This window comes from Sinocyclocheilus grahami, unplaced genomic scaffold, assembly GCF_001515645.1.
Source record: "Sinocyclocheilus grahami isolate Dianchi unplaced genomic scaffold, SAMN03320097.WGS_v1.1 scaffold532.1, whole genome shotgun sequence".
In the NCBI taxonomy this organism is placed as follows: domain Eukaryota; kingdom Metazoa; phylum Chordata; class Actinopteri; order Cypriniformes; family Cyprinidae; genus Sinocyclocheilus; species Sinocyclocheilus grahami.
In genome coordinates, this window is record NW_015505711.1 from 176968 (window position 1) to 201095 (window position 24128).

The 24128-nt window shown below is 37.1% G+C and overlaps 1 protein-coding gene across 2 annotated transcripts in view; it reads left to right on the top strand.

Annotated features, from left to right (window-relative positions):
- Positions 1-24128, top strand: part of LOC107555347 (diacylglycerol kinase beta-like) — a 142782-nt gene that overhangs the window by 41154 nt on the left and 77500 nt on the right. The window contains exons 3-12 of one of the 2 annotated variants that reach the window (XM_016238101.1): positions 9442-9518; positions 12548-12568; positions 13069-13222; positions 18691-18951; positions 19217-19363; positions 20336-20385; positions 20795-20869; positions 20964-21083; positions 21174-21291; positions 22804-22892. In XM_016238101.1, the coding sequence (XP_016093587.1) occupies positions 9442-9518; positions 12548-12568; positions 13069-13222; positions 18691-18951; positions 19217-19363; positions 20336-20385; positions 20795-20869; positions 20964-21083; positions 21174-21291; positions 22804-22892 (1112 nt within the window). The remainder of the gene's footprint in view (positions 1-9441; positions 9519-12547; positions 12569-13068; positions 13223-18690; positions 18952-19216; positions 19364-20335; positions 20386-20794; positions 20870-20963; positions 21084-21173; positions 21292-22803; positions 22893-24128) is intronic. The other variant, XM_016238102.1, reaches the window with a different exon arrangement.

The following is a 24128-nucleotide window of genomic DNA, read 5'->3' on the forward strand; positions in this document are numbered from 1 at the left end:
ACCAGCACGGATCAGCTCCAGGCATGACGAAGCAGATATCATCCTCTTTTGGAAGGCCAACCAAAGTAGTTTCGCTTTCACAACGAAACACAGAGCCTTCACGACATGGCGGCAGCGGCAACAACAATACTACAGCGAGAATAAAAGTTACGCCTTCTTTTTTGGCGTGAACATTCGGGCGACGTTATGCAAATCTTCCCACATCGTGACGTAGACATGTGGGGGCATGTTAGAAATTAGCCGTTTTAGGTAGGCGTGGTTGACTCTTAACTTTTATAAAGAATATCTCTTTGGATTTGAGACTTTAGTCTTTGCAACTTTACAGATCTTATTTATGCACCAAGAGCTTGTAACACTCCAAAGAGAAAGGAAAAAATTTAATCGCATCATATGACCCCTTTAATATAGAGTAAAATATTTGCACAAATTTGGGCATTTTCTGAATTACAACTTAAAATTTAAAAAAAATGTTACTAAACTTCACATACTAAAACTCTAAAAGCCCCTGTTGTTGTGTGATTATCTGCACAGGCTGCACTGGCTAATATGAATTCCAAAGAGACCTCTGTGCCATTTTAAGAGGTTAACGGTAAAATAACCATGAAATTTCCAAATTAAGCATCTATCTGTGCTTTGTGAGGTTAATTGGCCTGTAGGATGCTGGTAATAAATTTAAATACTCATAAAGTCAGTATAATTACTTTTCTTTCATTGAGAGCGACCTCTGGTAACAGATTTGATTAAAAACCCTTGAGGAATAGTGAAGACTAAATAATCAGTCAGAAGTGCTCTCACCCTGAACTCTGCCAGCATGCCATATTTAAGGTATAATGCCTTTAAAAATAGCACATGCATTATGTAGAGTATATTCTGGGATACCGGACACATTTCCATTAAGAATTCAGTAGGTGTGATATGAGGCATTAATCTTAAACTTAACTACGTCTCACAGATGAAGTGCCAGGCCAGTCTTGCACAGATTTCAGCTGTACTATTAGGATTTCTCTATCATTTCAGCATGAAAATAAATATTGGTTTGTAACTCCTAATCCAAATCAAGAAACAGGTTTGTGTTGCCTAATATTAATAATAATATGAATTTTGCCTCTTAGAAATGCACATTTAATAGTAGTAGCTTGTGTTTGGATACAGATGTAAATTTTTGTTCATTATCAAAATCATCTGTGACATTGTAAAAATTGTAGCAACCTCATATTTATATGGTGAAATTTAATTATTCTGACTTAGATTTTTTTTTTCCTCGGTCTTCCATAGTAGCATACTTTTATATCATGATAACCACAGGTAAAACCACACATATAGCACCTTAATACCATGGTAAAAATATAACTATATGGTTTTTAGGTATTTGTATGAAAAACAGTAGTCTAAAAACATTTAGTATAAATGCACAAACGCAATAGCTTAATCACGAAAATACTGTAATAATATTCATTACCCCTTTAATACATTTAATTCATGTCTACATTAATAATATTTTAAAATTCGATATGAGTACCCACATTTCTGACACAATACCACAGTGCAGTTAGTGTTACTACAGTAAATCCATGGTAAATGACAGCGCTGTTTCATCTTGCTTTAAACTAGTTCGAGTCATTTGTGTTTTTCACTGAATTCAAGCGCACAGCACTGTTTAGTGCTCGCGTAACTGCGATTTATCAGTGAGTAAACGCATCTGCTCTAGTGAGCTCGCGCTGCGCTGCTGTTTGAACTTTGAGCTGAGCAGATAAATGGTCTTTGTGATGCGGTTCAAATGAGTTTCGTTCCGCTTCTGGTGCATTAACATTATATCAAACATTTATCAAACTCTTCATATTGTTTTATCGAGGAAAATTATATTGCGATAATTATCATTATCGATTTATTGCCCCGCCCTAACAACTCTGTTTACTGATTATGTCATAGAATGTAGGTTGTCCTCAAGAGGAGACAGTGTGTGTTTTCTTGCCACTGAGTAATGTGTAGGCTCAGCTAGGTGCTAAGGGCTTTATTGTTTTGATTCCGTGGTGTTAATAATCAGTGGAATGCATTTTTCATGATGAGCTAATTGAAACTCCAGTCACAGTCGCAGCAATAAGATTCCTGACTATTAAAAAAAAAAAAAACACAGGTCTGTTAGTTAGAGGATGTGTTTGCTGCCCGCAGAAGCCGCAAGCCGTTTGGTGTCAGTCTTTAAATCAATGATGAGTCTTGTACATTTAATACTCTCAGTCAAAATGTCCCAGTCCAAAGAACAGAGATGTATTTACTCTGGTGTGTTTGACCTTTGACATCATGCTGCAGTGCATTTTATGAATTAGGATCTGAAACTATAACAGCTCGTAAACCTCTGATTGATAATAAAAGTGTGATGTCAGTCTTTCCGACCATAGAAATCACCAGATTGCTTTGTTCTGGGTTTTACCTGTTGAGGAAAGACTCGTTTTGCTCAGATGAAATAGTCGGTGCAGTTTGGTTTTCAGTTATGCGTGTCTGTCGCATTGCCTGCGCCCACCTGTTTTTCCCTTAACCACTGAGTCTCTATATACTGACTCACCTAACACTGCTGCTTATTATTTGAATATCTGATTTAATTTTAGATGTGTTTTTTCCATTTCAACTGACAGTTCCCTCCAAATGAATATTATGTCATTGTTAGTGATGTGCCTCTCTATAGCTGAGGCCGATGTGATACGCATCTTGATGCATAGTCAATGATACGATACATTAAAGACACTTATGAAGCAGCTACTGATGCGATGCGATACGATTCACCCCATTATGATGCAGTGCGATCTGATTTCGATTCAGTTCAACACAATGCGATTCAGTGCAATGGGGAAAAAAAATATTATACAATGCAATTCAATATGGTACAGATAGATTGCTTTTATTTCTTTGGTTCAGACAGACAGTCATGTTAATCTATATTCTATGTGACTCTCAGGACATGCCTCGGTCTCCGTAGTTGTTGTGATGCGTCATATTCACGTAGCAGCAGTGGTGATGAGAGAACGTGCTTGAGAAACTGTTTAGAGAGGAGAAATCAATCTACATATAAAATATTGGTCACAAATTATTGGTCACTTTCTTAGTGATAAAAGTATAACGCATCTACTAATAATTATTTACAAATAAAAAATGTTTTACTGATGCAAATATGTCATGTCATACTGATGCAATATAGCCAACTTGTATCCGGTGCACACTTTTTAAAATCGATGCATCGCATCATTAACTTTTATGCCGATCCACCGATGCAAATCTGTAAATCTTACCATCTCTTGTCATTATAAACTCACCCTCGTGTTGTCCTAAACCTGAATGTTATTTATTTATTTCATAGAAAATGGATATAGAAATGATCTTTCTATCTTTCTCTATCTATATAATGATGGTTCATATAGAGACTGATCTGTCAACCTCAAAAAGGTCAAAACACCAAAAGAGCACTTTTGTCATTTGTCATTATCAGTTGTCATTGATAATTTTTTTCAAAAATATGTAATTTTCTATTCTATCACATAACAATGTTTGCAATCAGTATTATTTTATATTTATTTATTATAGTGTTTATTAATACTTTGAATTAGATTTTTTTTCTTTAGAAAATGTCTGCACATTTCTGTTTTTCTTTTTTATGTACAAACCCGATTCCAAAAAAGTTGGGACACTGTACAAATTGTGAATAAAAACAGAATGCAATGATGTGGAAGTTTCAAATTTCAATATTTTATTCAGAATACAACATAGATGACATATCAAATGTTTAAACTGAGAAAATGTATCATTTTAAGGGAAAAATAAGTTCATTTTAAATTTAATGGCATCAACACATCTCAAAAAAGTTGGGACAAGGCCATGTTTACCACTGTGTGGCATCCCCTCTTCTTTTTATAACAGTCTGCAAACGTCTGGGGACTGAGGAGACAAGTTGCTCAAGTTTAGGAATAGGTCCCATTTAGGTCCCATTCTTGTCTAATGCAGGCTTCTAGTTGCTCAACTGTCTTAGGTCTTCTTTGTCGCATCTTCCTCTTTATGATGCGCCAAATGTTTTCTATGGGTGAAAGATCTGGACTGCAGGCTGGCCATTTCAGTACCCGGATCCTTCTTCTACGCAGCCATGATGTTGTAATTGATGCAGTATGTGGTCTGGCATTGTCATGTTGGAAAATGCAAGGTCTTCCCTGAAAGAGACGACGTCTGGATGGGAGCATATGTTGTTCTAGAACTTGGATATACCTTTCAGCATTAATGGTGCCTTTCCAGATGTGTAAGCTGCCCATGCCACACGCACTCATGCAACCCCATACCATCAGAGATGCAGGCTTCTGAACTGAGCGCTGATAACAACTTGGGTTGTCCTTGTCCTCTTTAGTCCGGATGACATGGCGTCCCATTCAAATTTTGATTCGTCTGACCACAAAACAGATTTCCACTTTGCCACAATCCATTTTAAATGAGCCTTGGCCCAGAGAAAACGCCTGCGCTTCTGGATCATGTTTAGATATGGCTTCTTTTTTGACCTATAGAGTTTTAGCCGGCAACGGCGAATGGCACGGTGGATTGTGTTCACCAACAATGTTTTCTGGAAGTATTCCTGAGCCCATGTTGTGATTTCCACTACAGTAGCATTCCTGTATGTGATGCAATGCCGTCTAAGGGCCCGAAGATCACGGGCATCCAGTATGGTTTTCCGGCCTTGACCCTTACGCACAGAGATTGTTCCAGATTCTCTGAATCTGCACTTCTGGATCATGTTTAAATATGGCTTCTTTTTTGACCTATAGAGTTCTAGCCGGCAACGGCGAATGGCACGGTGGATTGTGTTCACGACATTGTTTTCTGGAAGTATTCCTGAGCCCATGTTGTGATTTCCATTACAGTAGCATTCCTGTATGTGATGCAGTGCCGTCTAAGGGCCCGAAGATCACGGGCATCCTTCTACATAGCGTTAATTTATTTTTATTTCTTTTTTAGTCATTTTTAGTGTAATTTTAGTAGTATTTTTGTGTGTTAGTTAACAAAAGCAACACTGGTTTTAATGAGGAAGTGCCAGTCCTGCAGAAAGAAACATTAAAAGAGATAGCCAGTGATAGGGAGACACAGTGATGACTGCTATCAGTTCTGGGGGAGATTAGCATCTTCTATGAGGAAAGCACCTTGTTCTGCCCCCCTGGGCGGCAGTCGGAAGACACGTGTGTGAGAACCAATTCAACACTTACCAAAAAATAAAAATTAAGCCTGGGGCAGCAGATTCATTTCTCCTGTCGTAATGCTAATAAGCTTTGGTGATATTTTCTGCTCAGCTATTATCTCTGCTTAATTAGCCTATTTTGTCAGATTGCACTATACATCTAATGTTTCCAGTAATAGATTCCAAATGCAATGGCTTTTTCCAAATGTTATGGATGATGCGTATAGTTAAAGTTTCAAGTACATTTCTCTTGTGTTTGGAGGCAACATTGTGTTAAGAGTTTCAACTTGCGCAATATGAGTTGAAAATAAGATTCATTTATTTATTTATTTTTGATCACACTTTAGTTTAGGGACCAATTCTCGCTATCAACTAACGATTAACTATGACTTTGGCCTCAACAGACTCGTAATTTTCTGCTTAGTAAGTAAGGTAGTTTAGTTTAGGTATGGGGTAGTATTAAGGGATCTAAAATATGGGCATGCAGAATAAGGCATTAATATGTGCTTTATAAGTACCAATAAACAGCTATTATGCCAGTAATATGCATGCTAATAAGCAACTAGTTAATAGTAAGAAATGCTCCTTAAAATAAAGTATTACTTAGTTAGTCAGCAACATCCATACGGCATTTGTTGTCTTGGGAAGATTCCGAGTGTTTTATTAACTTGTTTCACAGAAGATGCTAATAGCTAGTTCTAATTTACATTGTTTTTATAGAAAATATAATTAATCCAATTAATTTATCAAAATAATATTATCAAGTGAACATTCATAGATAAATGGATTAAAAAATCTTATCTAAATGGAAGAAAACATACTGAAGATCGGCCAGGGATCGGAATTGGCCGATTTTCTTCATGATCGGCCCGGATCGGTGATTGGCCGATCAGTCTCACTTCTTTCCGATTTCGAGCCGATCCGTTTTGTTACCAGTGGCACAGGCAATAACATCAGCCGCGCATTCTCGCTCTCTTCTCTCCGACGGCCACTTCTCTCACACACGTGTCATTCGCTCCGGATAAATGCTTGTATTGCGCATTATTTTAGTCATTCCCGCAGGTTTCGCGCTTACACCAAAAGCGTGCGCACCATCACTGATCTATAATAGTGGAGCGCACGGTCGCCGTGATTTTGCCAAGTAAGACATGTTCCAGGATCAACATCTTTTGTTTATCCTGGATCAACATTACTGTCCACAAATATAGACTAAACCCAATCCCTACCCCTAAACCTAACCTTACCCATAATTTATTCCTAAAATCAGTGTGAAATGATAGCTGATTAACAAGGGTGTAGAAGCACCTAATCCTGATCATAAGCCTAAAACAGATATTTCATGAAAAGTAATCCCTCAATTTTGATTGGTTAATTGGAATGTTGTTTCAGGATCAACAAGGATGTTGATCCAGGAACATGTTGTACTTGGTGAAATCATGGTCACCTGGAGCGCACACAAGCCGCACTCAGTCTCAAACAGCTTGTGAGCCACAAATACCAAAATGAGTGGCTAACTGCACTAAAAAGTTCAAATACATTAAATGATGTCAAAATACCCGTCTTGGCGAGTATCCAGTTAAACACAGTCAGTTTTGGAACGTAAAATAGTTGAGAAAAAGAACGCATGTTGTGTAACATGGGCCTGTTTACACCTGGTCACTTCATGCGTTTTTTTCTGATCGGATAGCTATCCAATCGTGAAAAGACCAGGTGTAAATGCCCTCCGAAACGCATTCGAGACGAATATAAATCCGATCGCTCAAACCACTTCAGGAGGTGGTCTGGGCCGCATTCTAGACTAAACTCGACAAGTGTAAATGTATCTGGTTGTTGAAACCACTATATGTACATTTTACTCCTCCCAAAATGATAAAATAATAAACGTGTGAGAGCGTGTTTTAGGCTATATGACATTAGTCAGATTGTGCTAATGCAACACGCATCGCTGCAGACGAGTAGCTGAGTATCTCTTCAGCAAGCCGACGCGCAAACTGCTGCGAATGAAACTGAAAGTAAGACGCAGACAGTCAAGACACAATCATCTTCATTAAAAGTAGTAGCACAAACTTATCTTTCCAGTGCTGATGCCGCGCGCCAGGGATCGGAATTGGCCGATTTTCTTCATGATCGGCCCGGATCGGTGATTGGCCGATCAGTCTCACTTCTTTCCGATTTCGAGCCGATCCGTTTTGTTACCAGTGGCACAGGCAATAACATCAGCCGCGCATTCTCGCTCTCTTCTCTCCGACGGCCACTTCTCTCACACACGTGTCATTCGCTCCGGATAAATGCTTGTATTGCGCATTATTTTAGTCATTCCCGCAGGTTTCGCGCTTACACCAAAAGCGTGCGCACCATCACTGATCTATAATAGTGGAGCGCACGGTCGCCGTGATTTTGCCAAGTAAGACATGTTCCAGGATCAACATCTTTTGTTTATCCTGGATCAACATTACTGTCCACAAATATAGACTAAACCCAATCCCTACCCCTAAACCTAACCTTACCCATAATTTATTCCTAAAATCAGTGTGAAATGATAGCTGATTAACAAGGGTGTAGAAGCACCTAATCCTGATCATAAGCCTAAAACAGATATTTCATGAAAAGTAATCCCTCAATTTTGATTGGTTAATTGGAATGTTGTTTCAGGATCAACAAGGATGTTGATCCAGGAACATGTTGTACTTGGTGAAATCATGGTCACCTGGAGCGCACACAAGCCGCACTCAGTCTCAAACAGCTTGTGAGCCACAAATACCAAAATGAGTGGCTAACTGCACTAAAAAGTTCAAATACATTAAATGATGTCAAAATACCCGTCTTGGCGAGTATCCAGTTAAACACAGTCAGTTTTGGAACGTAAAATAGTTGAGAAAAAGAACGCATGTTGTGTAACATGGGCCTGTTTACACCTGGTCACTTCATGCGTTTTTTTCTGATCGGATAGCTATCCAATCGTGAAAAGACCAGGTGTAAATGCCCTCCGAAACGCATTCGAGACGAATATAAATCCGATCGCTCAAACCACTTCAGGAGGTGGTCTGGGCCGCATTCTAGACTAAACTCGACAAGTGTAAATGTATCTGGTTGTTGAAACCACTATATGTACATTTTACTCCTCCCAAAATGATAAAATAATAAACGTGTGAGAGCGTGTTTTAGGCTATATGACATTAGTCAGATTGTGCTAATGCAACACGCATCGCTGCAGACGAGTAGCTGAGTATCTCTTCAGCAAGCCGACGCGCAAACTGCTGCGAATGAAACTGAAAGTAAGACGCAGACAGTCAAGACACAATCATCTTCATTAAAAGTAGTAGCACAAACTTATCTTTCCAGTGCTGATGCCGCGCACTCTCCTATTGCGGTCTTTGATCTTGAAATGAGCTGATAATTAATAAAATGCAGTGCTTATCTTTTGATTTCCTTGATGTGAACTCCGTTAAATTTAAATATAGCACGGGAATTGAAGATCGGATTTATATCCGTTTTGTGACGACACATTTATGTGGCCAAGTGTAAATGGAAACGTTTTAACAAATCAGATAGATATCCGATCAATGAAAACGCATGAAATGACTAGGCGTAAACAGGCCCTATATTGGGTCCGTGGATAAACTCTTAAAGGGACAGCAGTCCAATGTTCCTACTGCTGTCTGTCGTGTTAATCAAAGAACAAAAGACAAAGAAAATCCCTTTCTGCTCTTGACTGAATACGTTTTATAACTTTAATGGTACGCATTAATCTGTATTAAACTTTTACAATGAAGACTACAGAAATTAAAGTAATCAAATGTAAAATAACACTGGATGTGTTATTTTAAATTTGATTACTTTAATTTCTGTAGTATTTCTTACCTGAATAAAAACTTACTTAACCTGAAAAACTTAGTTTCATAGCTCTCTTTATTCTATTGCATTTATTTGTGCTGTTGTTTGCCTTTTTTTGTGTTCTTATTTTATTACTGACTTTTTAAAATAAAACTTTGCGTTGAAGAAAGGTAGATTTTTGTTTGTATATGCTGTCAATTATAGTTATTAGAAAGAAAATCAGAATCGGCAAAAATCGGTATCGGCAGATCACTCTAACAAAAAAAATCGGAAATCAGAATCGGCCAAGAAAATTGCAATCGGTGCATCTCTAATTGCAATACTTCAAGAAGTATCTACACTGATAGGTACACCTGTATATCTGACTAAATGTTTTCCTTTTAAACTGTTTTTTTTTTTTTGCACAGATTCCTCCAAGAAGCTTAAAGATGTCCTGGAAGAGTTTCATGGAAATGGTGTCCTCTCCAAGTACAACCCTGAACAGGTATGTAATGGCAGGAGCGGCCGTGATCTGGTCTGATTAAATGATCTGTTTGGAGGCAGTGGCTTCTGGCTGTGACTTGACAGAACACCAATACAACCTGACTCAGGCTGCAAGTCATTACAGGAAATGCTTAGTCATCCGCTCCCCGAAACGAAGTGGCCAGATATCACCTCCTATTAGAGAAGGTCCTCGCTGACATCATAAAGCCCATGCATCACATTGCCGTGACAACAAAGCCAGCAGGCAGCCGCATCTATAATTTGCTTTATGGAGTGTCGCCATTATATTTCTCTCCTCTCCTCCGCACTGGCATAAATAAGAGGCTGCTCAGGGTTTGGCGCCACAGGTTGTGACCCAGAGCCTTGGCTGAATCAATAGTGAATAAGCACGGGTTTGAAGCTGACGCCAGGTTGGCTGTGGTGTGACATTGCATGCTTCGCATTGTTCATCAGTTCGGTTTAAATCATAAAGTCTGGAAGTATCGCAAAATGGAGGTGACATGCCATGAGTGCCACTGTGCTGCCTGCTTACGATGACAGAGTGCTGTATTTCACTCATGTATACAGCCTCGATTGACTGACTGACTGTGGTTGGGCTGTAAATATCCTTCATCGCAGCCTTAACAAGTCACGGCTGTTTTGAGTATAATGATGTTTAATTATGGTGACTCTGTAACCTTTGTCAAAGGAAGAGTGTCTGTAAAAATGGGCGCCAGAGAAAGGTTAAATAAACGGTTAATTGTTTCCTGCATTATTTGATAGCAGGGCCAGCCTCTGTGTTTTGCGTGTTTGAAAGTCAGACAGGAAGTTTCTCTTACAGCCAAGGCTGGTTATGCTGCTTTTCACACCACCAAAACATATAAACGTGTTTGCTAATACTTAGACAAAGAGAGTCATTTGGGTTCGGTTACTTTCACCTTCCTGTTTTTGCTGTGCATCTGCCCAACGTTTGCAGCCCTTCAAGCACAGCCTACCTTTGCATGCAAGTTCCTCTCTGTCCACCTCCACTTCCTTGTCTCCTACTTGTCTTGCCTGTTTTTGCCTTATTGGCTTTTTGCCTTTTTCCAGAGTTTCATTTCAGCAACAAGAGGGATCTAATGGGTTTAGGTTTGTTCATTCTTGCAATGATATGATTAAAGGGGAATTGACCCACAACGCCTTGGAAATTGTCTTAGCATAGAATATGTGGGTGCTTTTGTGCCAGTGCCTGATTTGCGCATTTTCTTTAGTGAATCATGTGCTTAAACTGCAGTGAATTCTCTTTAAAGGCTTTGGGTTTTACATTTAAAATTTAGTTTTGATTCCTATTTTATTTCCAGGTTGTCGTTTCAATTTTTGTTTTAATTAGATTTCACTGTCAATTTTAGTTTAGTTTTTTAGAGATTTCCAGTTTCATTTTAACATGTTTATTACAATTTATTTTATTTTATCAGCACAGCCTGGTGTTTTTGCTGTCTGGTGGAATTTTCATTATTACAAGATTACAAGAAATTACAAGTTTTATAATACAGCATGTATAAAAAAACTAAAATATATTTTTTATATTTATTTAAACTAGTTTTGTAACCATAACATTTTTAATGTGCATTACTGTTCAAAAGTTTTGGACCAGTAAGATTGATTGATTGATTGATTGATTGATTGATTGATTGATTGATTGATTGATTGATTGATTGATTGATTGATTGATTGATAGTGACAGTTAAGACACTCATAATGTTACAAAAGAGTTATATTGTTTTTATTTTGAGCTTGCTATTTATAAAATAATACTCAAAGAAGAAAAAAATTTAAGTTATCATATACATTTCCATAAAAATTGTAAGCCGCACAACTATGTAAATAATAAGGGTTTAGACAAAATATATAAGAAATAATAATAAAACTTTTTCCGTGACATGAATGATTGATTGATTGATTGATTGATTGATTGATTGATTTGACAGAAATTAATTTGATGAAAAGTGACAGTTAAGACACTCATAATGTTACAAAAGAGTTATATTGTTTTTATTTTGAGCTTGCTATTTATAAAATAATACTCAAAGAAGAAAAAAATTTAAGTTATCATATACATTTCCATAAAAATTGTAAGCCGCACAACTATGTAAATAATAAGGGTTTAGACAAAATATATAAGAAATAATAATAAAACTTTTTCCGTGACATGAATACACTATATTTTTAAATATATTAAAGCAGAAAATAGTTACTTTCTGTTCTTAATCAAATAAATGCAGCCTCTGTGAGCATAAGAAACTTAAAAACATTTTAACAACAAAAAAATCTTACCAACCTATAGTGTATTTTAGTTTTGTTTCTTTTTTCCCCTAGCTATGCTAATTTTATATGCAAGTTAACGAAAATATTTTCATCAATGTTAATAAAACTTTCCCCTTTTTAGTCCTTTATCCACCTTATTTTTCAACATGGAAGTAAGCTGTTTTCTGTGAATGTGCGAGACTTCTGGTTCATTAGCCACTGTAGGGAAGTAACGAAAAGAATAACAAAGTGCAGTAAACGGTAAAACTGTTTGCACTACAAACCGGTAGTGAAAATACATTAAAATAATATGGTAAGAAACACCTGTTTGCAATATCAAGCAGCAAAACAAGCTGTTTTGTACAGCTAAAAATAGCTGGAAGTGCATGAGACCGGAAGACCGGACCTCGCACATAAAATTTACAAATGGTCGCGCATGTTCTTATGAGAAAAATAAGGTGGATTTTTTTCCCCATTTTGTTACTGAGAGAAAATTACCACCTTAAAGAAGTAGGTCTGGATTATACAAATAAACCAATGGATTCTCATGCCACTAAACCTGCAAAACAGCATTAAGTATGATGCAGGTGGACTAATGCAATACAGCATTATAGAAGGAATAATGTCAATTCATTGAGTGTCAGAGGAGCAGAGGATATGAAAGGTAACACCATTCACTGATCCCTTCCCTCTGCACGAACAACCACTGCAGTGTATATAACCCTTCTCTCCCTCTACCCTCTTCATATATCTCTGACTGCCACACAGAAGCAAGATGTTCTCAACCAAGTAAGCTGTTACCGTCTGGGTTTGCATGTTCTGTGGTTCAATGTGTCTACAGACTGCATGCTCATCCTAACTCTAACTCTAACAGCCCCTCCCTGTCTAACAAGATAGTCTTGCTATAATGTCTACTGAAGATCAGAGGTCGCACCCAGTGCTTTTTAATGTGAGCCATGTGTCTGTGCAACTTTAAATTCCATTAACGGCCTCTTCATCATGGTGTTTTTGTAACCTCCAAAGATTTTGTTTCTATGAGCAGCAAAAAATGTGCAAATGTATGTGTTTTTACTATATTTTGATGTGTGTCAGTGGGCTCCCTCTGTATTTTTGTTGCCATGTGTCATAATGAAATGCTTGAGCGTGTCATTCATGCCCAAAGACAGGAACATCCTATCCTCTCTGCTGAAAACATAAAGGAGCAGGAAGCTGCATATTCATGGCTTTATTTCATCTCTCAGGCTTCCTGTCTTCTCATTTCTCATCATCTCTCCACTTGTCTCCTGCAGCCCATCGACTATGAGGGCTTCCAGCTATTCATGACAACCTATCTGGAGAATGACATCCCTGAGGAACTTTGCAAACACCTCTTCACCTCCTTCAAGAGCAAGAATGGCGGAGGCAGCTCCCCTGACACCTCTCGATCTGGAGCAGGCATGCTGGGTAAATACTCTTTTAAAATGCCTTCATACTATCTATAACGGGTCATGAAAGTCTGTGTTTCATATTTATTTTATTTTAATAGGAGTTTTAATAGGAGAAACAGGTGTCAGTTTCTTCTAAGGTTCATTTTTTGGGAGTTGTGAATGAAAAACTGCACTGAAACACACTTGTGCACTGATACATAAACAGTTGGGTCCAGATTCAAATCGATTTATAACTGGAAATAAGCTTTAAGTTTTAGGATGACATAAAATAAGAAACATTTACAATTCTTCACTATTTGTAAACTTTTGGAGTTTATCTAGAGTGCTGCTGCCATTAAAGCAAAAGAGCTGCAAACCGAATACTAAGAAATTCATCAAGATTTTTTTTTTCAGTTTACTCAGCATGTTATACTGATCATTTATTTCTAATTGAAACAATACCTTTCAAATTCAGAGGTGGAAAGCGTACTCAAATTTCCTACTCAAATAAAAGTACCATTACATTAATACAATTTTATTTAAGTACAAGTAAAAGTGCCAGTCTAAAAATCTACTCAAGTAAAAGTAAAAAGTAGTTCATTTAAAATGTACTCATGGGATAGGCTTATAGATTGCAATCTAGTTGTTTTTAATTAAAGGAACACCTTAACAAGTTAAACTGCAATAGCAAAAAAAAAAAATGTCAGCACATGACATTTAAAACATTTAGGGAGGTATGTGTAGTTTTAATGCAGACCATCCCACCAAGTACTGTAGGCAGAAAAAGCAAGTTATATTCTGGCTACCAACAAAACAAGCTAAGAACAGTTTATGAAATTTTTAATTGCTTTTGAAGGATTCGAAAATGAAGACTTCACATTGGTTATTTCAGTAGCATGAAAAACAAAACAAATACTATTATATATTACACAAAGAAAGCACGCAAAGGACACTGAAGCGGTCCATGACTTCAGTCTAATGTGAGCTATGCACTTTCGCAAAAGCTTGATTGTGACAGAATTTGCAAATGTACATTCAGAATTCATTCACTGAGCGCGCACACTTGAACAACTCCGGCGTTCTCCGCAGTGATGAATCAAAACGCCTCTGAATGGACATTGCATTCATAAACTCAACAGAAAGGTGTGTGAATGGTTATTATGCTCAACGCTGCAAAACGCGAATATAAAGACATCTGATGCAACATGAGCAGATCTACTCTAAAATGTAACACTTTTCATTCATTTCACATTTCACATTTAAATTGTGACCGCCGTAATAGTTCTTGCTTAATTGTGCAGGAAAACTTTTTGCACCTAATCATAAATTTGGGTGACATTTTTGCCCCAAGCCCCCATACATTTCTGACCCTGGTGCCAACCAACAATATATGTCCTGCTAGGGGTGTGCGATATTGACAAAATAAAATATCTTGATATTTTCTGGGATCGATAACATTAATTAGACAATATTTTGCTGAGAGTCTTATTATGCTGGTATCTTAAGGACTGCCGTGGACACTCCTAAAGTTTTTGATATTCTTCATATTCTGTGTGGTCAGTGATAGAAATGATTGTTTTCCAATAAGTTTAAATTGATTTTTACCTTTTGTGGGCATTTTTACCTTTATAAAGAAATTTTTTCTAAAAGTGTTCATTATCCTTTGGGCCAAATTTTTACATTTAATCAGTCATTTACAATAATAAGACATTTGGGCTGTTACCAAGCAAATTAAATCAGTATCAACAAAATTCATCTTTGCAATGCAGAGGAAACACAGACGCTGCATCTGAAGTGGCATTTAGATGTATTTACACACTGTTTAATGCAGCACATGAATGCATTTAATCTGCAGTTACAAATGCATACATAATGTTTTGATATATAAGACATAAAATGTTGAATACTCATATTTGAAATTATAAAAAAAAAATCAAAAGATATTTTAAATATGAAATCAAATCCGCCAGTAGGTGTCAGCAAGTAACTGTTAATAAGTGAGTCATTGCGATTGAGCCGAATCATTTAAACGGTTGATTCATTCAGGAACTAAATGTTGCTTAGAGACGCAGAACTGTGCTGTGGTGTTTGGAATTATTTTTGTTGCCGAAATAGAGCAAAAACAGACAATATGGTGTCTAAAACGTCAGTCTCTTAATTAACTTGTTTATTGAACTGTTGTTAAAAATCAATATGTAATCATGCTGATTTTGGAAGAAAAAACAGCACTCTTCTTGTGATATTGATCAGCTACATGAAATTATATAAATATGTACATTTTCTGTCCCTATATCTTCAATTTTGTGATCTTTCTAAATGCATTTTAACGGACTGAATCACGCAGTGAAAGAACCCACTCTAATTGTGCTCACGCGTGCACTCTGTAGGAGTGATTTGTTTGCTTTTTGCAAAATACTCAATAATGTCAAATCGCACATCGTTAAAACAACAATTACGATATTATTGCAGACGATATATACCGCACACCCCTAAGTCCTGCACCACTGTCTTTTTGGCTAATGTGTGCAAAACCTCTTGTTAAACTGTCAAAGCTTCATTTTAACCACCAATGCAACGATGCAAGTACTTACCTTACCTCTACATGCTTGTGAAGGGTTGATGTCAAGATTTTATAAGCTGCTAGTTTGGTCTCCCTAGGCAAACACAGCTTACACTGCATAATAGAGCTTAAATATGGCCAGGGGTTCACTTCATTTCACCACTAATGCCTGCCTTGTCCGTCTCCATCTTTCTTGTGATTTTAGTGCCAGTTTTGTCTCCTGCCCATAATTTACTGCAGTAGTTTCGAGGGTGCATTTTTTTTTTTTACTCAGTAATTAATGTGTAAAATGTAGCGAAGTACAATACTTCAAACAAACTATACTTAAGTAAAAGTAAAATTACAGATTTAAAAAAAATACTTTAAAAAAGTACTGTAGAAGTTTTGCTCAAGACTGTTTTCTTGAGCAATGTTGTTTGGGCACTTTCCCATTGAGAATGGGTAACAAATTACTATCTGGATACTTTAGATCGGTCGTGGGCCCTGTGTCTCACCTGGTTGCCCGTTGACGGCGATATTGCTCAAAAAGTTGCCCCAGTTATCATCAGCCTAAGACACATTTCTTATTATTATCAATGCAAAACTATTTTATACAACATGACAAGTAAAGTACTTTCACCTTTGGTCTCAGATCACACTTTATCTTTTCATTTAAATTAGATTAGACTGCAAAACCAGTTTGCTAAACCTGTGTGTAATAAACACTCAGCCTGCATGACTGAAATAATGAACTGGTAGATGTCTGGAGATCCCACACACATCTGATGAGCATTTGTCTTGGTGTTATGCGACGAAAACCTGCTCTTGTCTGGAGACATGCTGTCCGCTTTTCAGGCTCTCCATGACTCTTGAGCCATTGTTCTATAAAGGCAAAATTACACAAATTAAGAGATTTTACTCTTTGCGAGGTTGATGCAAGAGTACACTTTAAAGGGATAGTTCACCCAAAAATTTTGTGGCGCAGCTGACACAAAACAGCATATACGTTTTTTTTTTCCTTTTGTACACAAAAAGTATCATCGTAGCTTTGTAAAATTACGGTTGAACCCCTGATGTCACATGGATTATTTTACCGATGTCCTTGCTACATTTTTGGGCCTTGATCGTGTAAGGACCCTTGCTATCTATGGAGGGGCAGAGAGCTCTCAGATGCCATCAAAAATATCTTAATTTGTGTTTTCCGAAGATGAACGGAGGTCTTACGGGTTTAGAACGACATGAGGGTGAGGAAATAATGACAGAATTTTCATTTTTGGGTGAACTCTCCCTTTAATGAAAAGATGCTGGTGGCTTTGTGCCCGCTACTATTACTGTTAACCTGAGGTGATTTAGAGCAAAAATTAGGTGAGTATACAGTTCGACAGCCAACAGTGCCATCTAGTGCCTTGATATCTCTGGACTGGCTAATACAATACAATCTGTGATTTCTGTTGTTCTGTTTGTCTTTAATGCAACTCCTTAATGCTAAATGAGAAATGTTCATTATGGCAGTAATAAATCTGCCATATTAAGCTGTCCTGACTGGCTGCACTCATAAACTATCCCAGCTATCTTTTCTTCTGTCCGTCTTGCTCTACTCCTGTTCCACTTTACTTTGACCCCTGTGTCGGCAGAGCCCAAGTCCATTGATGCAGGCATCTCTATACAGACCGAAGTGGCCTGTGCACCCATAACAGGTACCACAGCAAGTGTGGTGTGATTTGATTGGACAGAGATTTGCATCACGGCTGTGACTTAAACGTGTTCCTTCACCTGGTGTTGTTATGTGTTGTCTTGGTGTGTCTTGGCAGCTCTTTTTATTTATTTGTGATGTCAAACAAAGCAACCAGTGACAGATATGATTTTCATCCATGGTGTCAAGTCAACCACTGTGTGACTGTGGTGACAATCGTGATGTACCACCAGCTTCCTTCTTAGTACCTTGTGCAATATTAAAAAATGTCTACCTGTCGTGGTTTCCAAAACTTCCCAAACTGAACAGTTAAAGTGCTGTGCAGGGGTAAACAGACCAGTAACAACAAGCAATATAAAGGTAAAAACTATCAGACTCAGTTGGTCTCATTCACTAATATTTGTGTACAAGTGTTCGTATTTATGTGTGTAGAATGGGTTCTCGTGCAAAACGTTCATAACAGGTGTGTACATAAATATCTGTTTTATTCTAATATTTATGAATATATTTCATTATGAATGAGCAAAGCCATTGACGCTCAGTAAATGTGTTTTGTATAGGGTGTCTGCTTGAAATCTAGAGAAAAAATTGGATTTTACATTGTTACAAAAAACATTCTGTTTAAAAGAATGCTGTTCTTTTGAACTTAATAGTCATCAAAGAATCCTAAAATGTATGTATTCCACAAAAATATTAACCATTAAAATCCTTTTCTGATTATGTGACATGATGACTGCAGTAATGTCTGCTGAAAATTCAGCTTTGCCATCACAGGAATTAATTGCATTTTGTAAAATTAAACTATGTTTTTATACAAGTAGAAAAGTCATTTTAATTGTAATAATATTTCACAATATTACAGTTTATCTATCTATCTATCTATCTATCTATATATCTATATATAGTATATCTACACTCTAAAAATGCTGGGTTAAATATAACCCAGCACTGGGTTAAAAAGGGACAAATCCAGCTATTGGGTTGTTTTGAACCCAACCGCTGGGTCAAAACTACCCAATAGCTGGGTTTGTCCCTTTTTAACCCAGCATTTTTTTAGAGTGTATATTCACTATAATTCACTAAAGTTTAATTGAAAAAGTTATTGATAAATAATGATTTTTTTTGTTAATAATGTTCATTCACAGGTTTTACACACATTTGTGTGTACACACAGTTAGTGAATGAGACCCTATGCTACGTTTCTTCCTGTCTCATTTCAGATCATCACTTTCATTCTCCTCTCTATTTTCCTGTGCTGCTTTTTTCCTTGTAGGTATGAATGGGAAGAGTATTTTGAGTGCTATGAGCCGACATACACCAGAGAACTCAGCAGGGATCATTCCAGGCTCAGGGGCCACCACATCACCCTGCTCCTCCCGCTCCTCCTCACAACGCTCAGGCACAGGGGGCCACACACCCAGAGGCCCCCACCGCTCACCCGGCATGCAGCCCAATCCCCCAGCGAGCAGCAGCAGCAGCAGCAGCCATGCTTTGGCTCTCTCCAAGACTACCAACTCCCCGCGTCTCTCCCCAGGTCAGAGTCATGAACAAGGGGACAACCTTGATCTTCACCGCCCTTTTTTTACACGTGTAGTCCATGACAAGGGTCTTATAAAGTAATATTGCCTGTTAAGAATCCGGATGCTCCCACACAAATACTTTGGTGTGATATCTGGTGTCATTACAGATATATTATACATAGAAGTGTACAGCACTTTGGCCAACTAAAGTTGATTTTAAATGTGTTTTATAAATAAAACTGAACTGAACTGAAAAATTATAATTGAACATTCTTCCAGAGCGTAATCAATCAGAAAATCATACTTCTCTCCGGAGAAGTCCTTCTCCACAAAAAGGATCTCCGTCACCCCAAGTGGTCTTCCTTAAAGACATTGTGTGCTACTTGTCCCTGCTGGAGAGGGGGACGCCAGAGGATAAGCTTGAGTGTAAGTTGGAAATTATTCAAAAATAATTCTTCCTTTAATCTCCTTCTTATTTACATTAAGACAACATATCCTCAATAATTCCCACTTTTCCAAAGTTCTTCTAAAGAAAAAAATATATATATTAAGTAATTTTGTAAATCATGTCTCCAAACCAGTCGTGCCAACCACAGAAAGCACAGTATTAGTCACTAGCATGTGAAAAGTCACCTCATTCTTGGCAGGTGTCACAAATTTCATTTCCTTACTGACAGTTCATATTTAAACGCAGTTATGGATCTTTGAGATGCTTGAACAGTCAGTTTCATTTCAGTTACTGTAGCCTATGTGATGGCAAAGGTGAATTTTCAGCTGCCATTGCTCCAGTTACCAGTGTCATGGGATCCTTCAGAAATCGTTCTAATATTTGGCGTTTAAGAAAAATGTCTTATTATCAATGTTGATCACAGTTGTGCTGCTTAATATTTTTGTGGAAACTGATAAATTTTTTCAGGATTATTTGATAACTCGAATGTTCAAAATAGAATAGCATTTGTTTGGAATATAAATTTTGTAATATATAGAAAAAAATATGTAAGTAGCTATAAGTTATTAGCTATAAATAATAAATCTGTTAAGTAATAATAAGTCAGTATATTTACATATAGTACACCCAACAACAGCTTTGTCAGTTCTACATTTTTCTTGACTTCTGATCTACACATAGTGAGAGTGACAGGAGACTTCTAGAATCTCTTTCTCTTGTTCTGTAAGGGCTGATCTCTGCTCCTGTCCTTATTTGCCATGGAGTTAGCATATCCCAGCTTTCTTTAGCATAGGAAGTTATTTGTGCCCAAAGCTAATCCTCACTAGCTGCCTCAGTCTGCCTTTTGATAACCTGAGCTCCAGATGCTTTCATGGGGTCTGTACTTGACAAATGTTTGCTACACTACAAAAAGATTCAGTCTCTTATCTTTTACTTCTCTCACCCTAAAGTCATGTTCAGGCTGTACGACACAGATGGCAATGGTCTGCTGGACAGTTCGGTAAGTCTGAAATCTCCGTTATTATTTGTCATTTTGAAATGTCCAGTTGTTTGACTTTGTGGTTAGATTGGTGCTATAAACAACAAGGGGTTAATAATGCACAGTACACAGTACTGCACAGTTTATTGTTAGGGTTACATACAAGTTTAATACAACATACACAGTTAGAGTGCATTTCATTTAGGTTATGTAACATTATTATCAATCTTTCATTGAATGTTTCATTCATCTCAACACTATCAGAACTTGATGATTCAGAGCCTGTCTCACAGTACTATTGATCTTTTTTTTTTTTTTGGGAAACTTTGAACTGATAGTTGGAGAGAACTGTAAATACCAGGCTAGTAACTTTGAAAACTGTATGCTTTATAGTGTATAATATCTAAAGCAATTATATCTGTCGATTTAGGAACTCGACCGCATCATAAACCAGATGGTCCATGTGGCTGAGTATCTAGAATGGGACTCTACAGAACTACAACCAGTATGAATCACTTTAAATGTTTTCACCAGGCAATCCCAACTTGCATAGTGAAATTCATATCTTATTGTCCCTTATTTCATGTCTTATATTGTAGATTCTGAAGGAGATGATGGAGGAGATTGATTATGACCGGGATGGAACGGTCACATTAGAGGAGTGGATCAGAGGAGGAATGACCACCATACCACTCCTGGTCCTGCTGGGAATGGAGACGGTGAGAAGAAACTAAATGTGAGTTAAAAAGAGGAAACAATACATTAAGATGTAGTATCTTAATTCCTGTTCCTCTTTCACATGCATTCAGAATGTAGAGGAAGATGGGCAGCATGTATGGAGACTGAAGCATTTCAACAAGCCAGCATACTGTAATTACTGCCACACTATGTTGTTAGGAGTAAGAAAACAGGGCCTTTGCTGCTCACGTGAGTATCTGTCTGCCCGTCTCTCTATCTATTGCTCTGTCCATCTACCTGTTTGTCATCTGTCATCTTTCTGTCTATTTCTATATCTGTCTTTCTGCCTATGTTTGTCTGTCAGTCATTCTATTTATCTGTCTGTCTGTCATTCTGTCTAACCATCTATTGTTCTATCTGTAGTTTTGTCTAACTACATTTGTATATGTTGTTCTGTCATTCTATAATTTTGTCAGTCTCTGTCATCTAGGCCCTAGGCCATATGAAATCCAAATTCCATTTTAATTTGATCCAAATTATGTTTTTCTGTTTTATTTTTTCTGGATTCATTTTATTTTTTCTGTTTAAACTCTGTTTTAATGGCTAAATAAAATGTTATTAAACAAAAAGCATATCTAATTAATTGAAATCATGAAACTTACACAATTGAACAGCAATTTATTAAGAGTTTAACCAAGAATTAAATTTTTAAGGCCCTGTGAAATATGTTTTTTTTCTCAAATTTTGTTTTATTTTTACCAAATTCTGTGTTTTCCTTAATATTCTGGATTCTATTTGAATGGTTTCATTAAATTGTAATAATCAAAATCATCTGTAAATAATTGATGTTATATTAAAAAAACAAATTTATGTACTTATTTATTTTTCAGAAATACCATGTTGTGTATTTACATTTTTCTGATAAATAATTTTGTCTGGTAAATATTCCTTAAAAATAATGTTTTAATAATAATTGTATTAGTAGTAATGTACTATCATTATATTAATAATATATTTCTGTCACAATTTCTTCAAGTTGAACCGAACTTTTATTTTGAGAGGTTGTTGTGAAGACCTTTCATTTTTTCTGTTTGCATGATATGACAATAGTTGTTCTCACAAGAAACAGTAAATGCTCATGAAGTGACTCTCAAAGCAGTTCTATAGATTATGTTCATGTGTTCATTTACTCATATATTGAGGCAGCAGAGGCTGAAAACACAGCGAGCATCACATGCACTTCAGTATGTGTAAAACGAAACCACGCGTCTGCGCCATTCAATCACACAGAGACTCGTGGAACATGCAGGATTAATATTGAAATAGTATTTTGCAGCTTAATATTCACAGCTAGTAGTCCATGTCACGTTTTGGCTTAAGAGTGTATTGACCTACTTTTGATTAATTCATCCAAAATTTGTCAAATTCTGTGAAATTATACAATAAATTCAATTTTTATGACTAATTTCCGTGATTCTATTTGTGTTTTCGATCTCTGTATCTGTCAGTCTGTCTAGCCATCTGTTGTTCTAACTATCTGTCATTTTATTTAATTATATTTGCCCGTGTTGTTCTGGCTTTCATTGTGTCTTTCTATCTGTCTGTTATCTCTCATCTTTCTGTCTATCTATCGCTTTATCTGTCTGTCTATCTTTCTAACTACCTATCCATCTGTCTGTTCTCTGTGTAGTTTTCTGTTTGAAATGTTTCCCTTGAATCTCTCATATGCCGTCTCTCAACTTCCTTTCTTTTGTTTGGCAGTATGCAAGTACACAGTCCATGAGCGCTGTGTGTCCAAAGACATTGCTCCTTGCATTAGCACCTACGCCAAGTCCCGCAGACACACCAATGTGAGTGCATAAACAACATAAGCTTACAATTAACACTTCTCACTGTGTTTAAACTGAATTTTTCTCTGAGGAGTAATTTACAGTATGGCCAGAAGCAATAATTTTAGAAGACACATTTTTCATTTTTGTGAAACCAGGAGTCCCAGATTGATGTGTTTGGTACAGAGCTCATAGTTCTAACAAACACAGTGTTCTATTATTAGTAAACGACTCCTGTTATGATTATTTTATCCACTGACCGCAGTCCAGCTCAGTTCCCTTTCGTGGAACTTCGAACTGCGTCCTCTAGGGGTCGCTATGGGGAACGCCTCGTCGTGACCCGTGTCTGAAGCCTACATTGAAAAAACACCAACTTGTTTGGCCGGCGACAGCCATGACGTCACTACCGTCGCAACTAGTACAAAATAGGCGCCGGTAGCGCACATCATCACTTCTTCGTCTGAAGCTTGTGTCCGCAGCTTGGCACAAAAAGCTAGAGGACGCAGTGTCTCGTTCCCCTCAGGGAACCATGGTTACATAAGTAACCCGAGACGTTTTCACCCAAGGCAACTTCCCAGACCCATAACTCTTGGTTTAACCTCAAAGTAATGTTCTGTGGACATGTCAGAAAGGCTATGAGAACATCCTGCTTGAAGTCTTTTTTCTATACTGAGAAGTAGAGGGGAAAGCCTGAGATCACACAGCACTGTTTTAGTAGTTTCTGACACCTCTTTAAAACCTGCGCTCCCCATGCAGTAACTACCGCAGAGATGGAAGGCACTGCATTCAAAAAATGTTGTCATTAGATTATGATTTCACAGAGTGTATTATGTGACGTGTTAAGTGATGTGGAGTGTGATTTTAGTGTACAAAGCAATAAAATTGCATTGAACAGTGAAAATATCAGTTATCATGCTTAATGTGTTTATTAAGACTTGGAGCTTGTGTAAAAGTATTACAAACGATCAAATTCAAAGTAATGTGCTGTATGTTACTTCATTAGTCTTACCTTCATCTCACATACTATATGTTGTAGTATTCATTTTTAGCTTTTAACATTAATTAGACTAAAATAAAATTTAATTTTCTAGACCCTTCCTAAAGGATCATTCTGAAGGTTCTGACCAACAAAAATAAAATCACTGAATGTGTATAATAACATGAATTTGTCTTAAACGTTTTTTTTTTGTATTTTAGTACATTCTAACACTGGTAATTATTATGTCTTTACTAATATCCTCTGTATTCTTCCACACT